Source organism: Nanorana parkeri, unplaced genomic scaffold (genome assembly GCF_000935625.1).
Source record: "Nanorana parkeri isolate BGI_ZX_2015 unplaced genomic scaffold, ASM93562v1 scaffold1206, whole genome shotgun sequence".
In the NCBI taxonomy this organism is placed as follows: domain Eukaryota; kingdom Metazoa; phylum Chordata; class Amphibia; order Anura; family Dicroglossidae; genus Nanorana; species Nanorana parkeri.
In genome coordinates, this window is record NW_017307474.1 from 399083 (window position 1) to 404347 (window position 5265).

The 5265-nt window shown below is 39.8% G+C and overlaps 1 protein-coding gene across 1 annotated transcript in view; it reads right to left on the bottom strand.

The window, feature by feature from the left end:
- The window catches only part of NOSTRIN (nitric oxide synthase trafficking), a 39498-nt gene extending 34499 nt beyond the window's left edge, over nucleotides 1–4999 (bottom strand). The window contains exons 1-2 of the mRNA XM_018568551.1: nucleotides 4786–4999; nucleotides 935–1020 (exon numbers count right to left, since the gene is read on the bottom strand). Coding sequence (XP_018424053.1) covers nucleotides 935–1020; nucleotides 4786–4836 — 137 coding nt within the window. The 5' untranslated portion in view covers nucleotides 4837–4999. The remainder of the gene's footprint in view (nucleotides 1–934; nucleotides 1021–4785) is intronic.
- Nucleotides 5000–5265: the final 266 nt, after the last annotated feature.

Here is a 5265-nt window from a genome sequence, read left to right on the forward strand (position 1 = left end):
ATTGGTTATTTTAAATTGCAATAGCCAATAGCAGGCTGGATATTACACCCACCCACTGCCTGCTGTCAATCAGCAGAGGAGGACCTGAAGGAGAACTTTCTCCTTCAGTTCCCTTCTCTGCTGATTGACAGCAGGCAATGGGCGGGTACAATAGCCAGCCTGTTATTGGCTACTGCAATTTAAAATAGCCAATAGCAGACTGGCTATTGCTCCCAGCTACTGCCTGCTGTGCTGACATTCAGATCCCTCAGCAAGCAGCTGTCATTCCCAGTAAAGTGTAAAAGGTGACACTAATGTCACCTTAAAGAGAACCTGTCACCTCCAATGTACTTTAACATAGGGGGCTTGTGAGCCCCTAGATGTGATAGCAATAAGGTAAAAATAAAAATGTTAAAAAATAAAGTTAAATCAAATAAAATGTAAATACCCCCCTCCCCTTTCCAAATGTCCCCCAACCCCGCAAATGCGTGCATACTAAAGGAAACACATTTGGGTGCACCTATGTAGCAAAACAACGATTGCGCTACACATGTCAGGTATCGCCGCGTGTGCCAGAGTGAGAGCAATAATTTCCGGGCCAATATTTATGGCTACAGGTGTTACTCTAAACTGATGACCGGTCTTTTATAATAAATATATAAATAAATAGGCAAGAGTAATTTTTGGTTTCGGCCTCAAACATTCTGCTCCGGGATGTGCATTGTGGTGCCATTAATTTCAATGGCATCCCAAATGCCCCTCCCGCCCGCAGTGTGATCACCTGCACTGGAACGCATGGTACTGCAATGCTATGAAAATAATCGTTAGTTGCAGTCCTATATTTAACAGACCAAAAGTAATTAAACAAGAGAAGTTCATTGTTAGGGTTTGCATAGACTTTAAATAAACCCAATTTTGTGTGCCTCACTGTAAAGAATAGCAGTCTGATACCTACCTTTGTTGTAGAACAGACATGAGAGTCTTGCAGAAGTTTTCTCCATTTTTAGAAATGTTCTTGAGGTCTTGATATACTTTTCCATACTGACAAAGACAAATAATCCTTTTCAGCAAAATCTATTTCAGGAACAGCAGCAGTAAAATCACAGAGTACTTAGTAATGATGTTTTATCACTGGGTGCTGGAGTCATTTACCTGGCAAAGAATGTCATGTATGCAAACTAGAAGACAAGAATCCATGCTGCTAAAGCAACCAAATGTTAAAATTAATTTTTAACTCCCCCTTCACCCCCTTTCTTTCAGATAAGATACTAAGGCAAGGATTAGGGGATTTAGGGGTACACCTGGGAGATGATAACAAGGGTTTATATTATGAGATCCCTCATCACTCATGAAAAGCTATATCCTGCCCATTCTGTAGCTCTTTTTGATGAATTGAGATGGAGGGTGTGCATTATACCTTTACAGTGTACAATTCAAACAATTAACAATGGCAACGCTGGAACCTCAAATAATGGGCAAGTGTCTCACCACCTGTTGTGGCCTGCCCTGCTATGGCTATGTTAATGCATGTAGGATCTTTATATGTACGGCTAGCTTTGGTACACCCCAGCTTGACTGGCCGTAGGCCAAGAGTTTAGCAAAATACCAAACAGAAACAAAATGTCTGTGAAAATTCTCAGTAGAAAGTGAGGATTACCAGCACACAGGATGACGTTCAAATCATAATGTCCATTTATTCAGATAAATCGTCACATATATCATCACTTTATTGCCCTGATGAAGGGACCCTGTGTAACCCCGAAACGTTGGCTATTGTCATATACAGTATGTGACAATTTATCTGAATAAACGGACATTATGATATGAACGTCATCCTTTGAGTGCTGGTGATCTTCACTTTCTACTGCTTGATGCACACGGCGCCATCCGTGGTTATCACTACAAGCACCACCATTGTCATTTGGTCTGAGACGCTGCAAGGAGTGCAGGGGGACTTACTGGTATACTACGCTGTGAAAATTCTCATTCATCAAGGTCATGGAATATCTGTAAAAAATAAATCAAGGCAACTGTACTTGCTGTATTTTTCCTGAAGATGTTTCGCAGGTCATCTGGCTAGCTTTCTCAATTCAGAATTGAGAAAGCTAGTCGGATGACCAGCAAAACATGTTCAAGAACAATACATCAAGTACAGTTGCCTTGATTTATTTTGATAAATAAACAAAAACAAACCTCAGTAAATCATGTGAATGTCAGTTGTTCTGCAGAGAATGTTTGGTTATTGTTAGCATAAAAGAACTATAAATTATTGATTTCCATCCCGGGATGCAGACCACCCTTCTTCTGTTTGAAATGTTGCCGGAAGGATAACTTGGGGCTTGTTTTAAACAGCTTTAGTGCTCTATTGGTCAGTAGTAAATACTTTTTAAATCATTAGTGGTGACCAGCCTGTGGCCTGAGGGCCATATTGGGTGCTTTAGTGTTGGCAGTGTGCCCCTCGGGCTCCAGCAGTAAGCAGCGGATCTGTCCGAATTCCGTTCAAAACCAAACTAAATCGGACATGTGACTGTTCTCTGGCCAATCAGATGTTTTTTGGCTGTTGGGAGTTGCATTACAGGCAAGGTCATGTGACTTCCTGTTGAGGATCTTTCTGAAACAAAAATTTAGACGGATCCAAAATCCGAATAGCGTGACCAATCAAATTTGAGATACGAAAAATGAAAGAAATAAAAATCGGAGTCGATCCTACTAAACAAATTTGTTGCCGGATTACATGTCTAGTCCCCAGTCTCTGACTGTCACCTACAGAATGATTCTACTCTCTAACCACTCTTGTCTTTGAACATTTCCTCTATTAACTCGTCAGTCTTCAGCTGGCTGTGTTTGACCATTTTCTCTGTTAAATCTTCAGTCTATGACATACTCTCTTGCAATACATTCAATGGATATTATATGTGGCCCTTTGCTGACATCAGGGGCCGTATGTGACACCCCCTGTACCTCGTATATTGACAACCACTGCTGTAAATCTGCAGCAACACTACAGTTTGGATTACAGACTGCAGATTCCAGAGATAAAATCTCCCAGCTCTGCTCCCTTCCAATGAAATCTGACAAGGCGATTAGCTCTCTGATGTGCAGATTTAGGAGGAACTTAGATGCAGATCTCACTGCTTGAAAGATATATGAGACCGCATTCACTAAATACTGAAATATCGATTTTGGGTGGCTCTTCATAATGAAGTGCAAACTGGAGCAGCCGATTAACATTACTGTTTCTTGCACATTATAGAGGTACTTTCTACTGTCATTGCCTGTTTGCGCTCCTTGTGAAACCTTCACAGAAGTATGAAGGCAGCATTTTTTGAGCAACCATTCTGCAAATGCTAGTTGACTGGCTGCCATCCTGATGCTTTGACTTCAAAACTAATCCAGAACAAATATGCAGATAATGACTTTATAATGACTGATATTACTCTGACTTTACTGATCTGCGCATCTTTCCTGGGTCACTAACTCAGAAAGTATGGTCAGCCGTAGGTCAGCATAAGAGCAAGTCAATTTGCATTTTCAGGAGGCTATTAATGGTGAACCCCAAATTTCTCTTAGGAATGTTTTGCTTGAATAAGAGTGGCAGAGCTATTCGATGATAAGGGGTATCTATGGTCAAAAACGAAAAATAAATATGTATTTCTATACTGAATTTCCATACATTCTATCCCACTTCTAATTACTATATGGATCTAGAAGATTGTAAACTTACTCATTGAAGATGCCCAAAGCCTGCCTTCTGAACTGCAACTCAGCGTCTGAACAATGTAATATTATCATTGCTTGCTGGAAGCAATGCATGATGGGCTATCTAGTCTTGGGAAATCAAGATTGCATGACATCAAGCAGCAGGGAAGGAGATGCAACAATGTAACATTATCATTGCTTGCTGGAAGCAATACATAATAGGCTATGTAGTCTTGAGAAATCGAGATTGCATGACATCAAGCAGCAGGGAAAGAGATGCAACAATTTAACATTATCATTGCTTGCTGGAAGCAATGCATGATGGGCTATGTTGTCTTGAGAAATTGTTCAATTCTCCTTCCTTCTCCAAACTCTTCACCCTTTTGTGAATAACCCCCATAGTCTTGAGAAAGCAAAATGACATCACATCAAACACCAGGGAAAGAGATGCAAAGCAATGCAAATCCAGGAAGTTGTGGAGAGTGATGGGCAGCACTCACTACGGTATATAAAAGGATTTTTTTTCAAGCAAGCTTTGATTGAATTATCAAAAACAACTCTAGTATGTATTCCTATTACAATGCTGATGTTATAACAGGAGAGGATATGCTGGGACTTCACAATTCCTTTAAGGCACACACACTCTTTTAGGGCACCCCATGTTTGAATTAGAAATACTGCAACATTACAATGCCTGTGTGACATCACCCAAAGCTAAGGTGACATTATTTAAGCAGACCACGTATGCTTCTTATAAACTACGATTCTTTTCTTAATATAAAGAAATCTGGAAATCATTAATATGAGCCTCAGTTGAAGGTATGGATTGTGACATATTTGAACAGCATAATTAACTTTCAAGAGCTAATTATTTTCTACAAATCTTTAAGTTCTCAATTATGCATTGTATGTCGCGTACTCCAATAATTAAAATCATCAATAATCGCTGATAATGAACAAGAATAATGGCATCAGATAGATTATGTTACTCAAGACCAGCACAACAAAGCAAATACACTATTAAAGACATGGCCGGTGTAGCAGACACAATTTTGGCCATTGGTGTTTCCTGTAGAATAAAAAAAAAAGAAACATTTGTGTACTTACTGCAGATCCTGCAAGTGGATCCCGAGTTTTGAAACGGTGTATCTGATCCATGATGCCAGACTGCCAGGGTGAGGCCAGGAAGGAGCAGCGGATTCTGGGAGTTATTACATATCGGTCACGTGGTGGCAGAAACGTCGATAATATCGGCGAAGAGGCATAATAAAAATATTTCTGCAAATAAACAGCCTCTTTACAATGGGCATGCTAGGATTTTGATAGGCGGTGTTTATCGCTTGCTGTCAGGCATCTGGGCTTCGGGATAACCAATGTGTGCTTTGTGAAGTAAAGAGTAACTTATTATAAACTAATTGTAACAGAGCCAAGTCATAGCTGGACTTTAGTCCTCTTCTACCTGATAAACTATAGGGCTTGTCTAAAGGTGTTATTCCACCTCTAAAAAAAAAAAAAAGTTTTCAGCAATAAATACAGTATTCCCAATGAAATATGTCTGTTTGTTTTTTTATTCTTCTCTCAGTGATA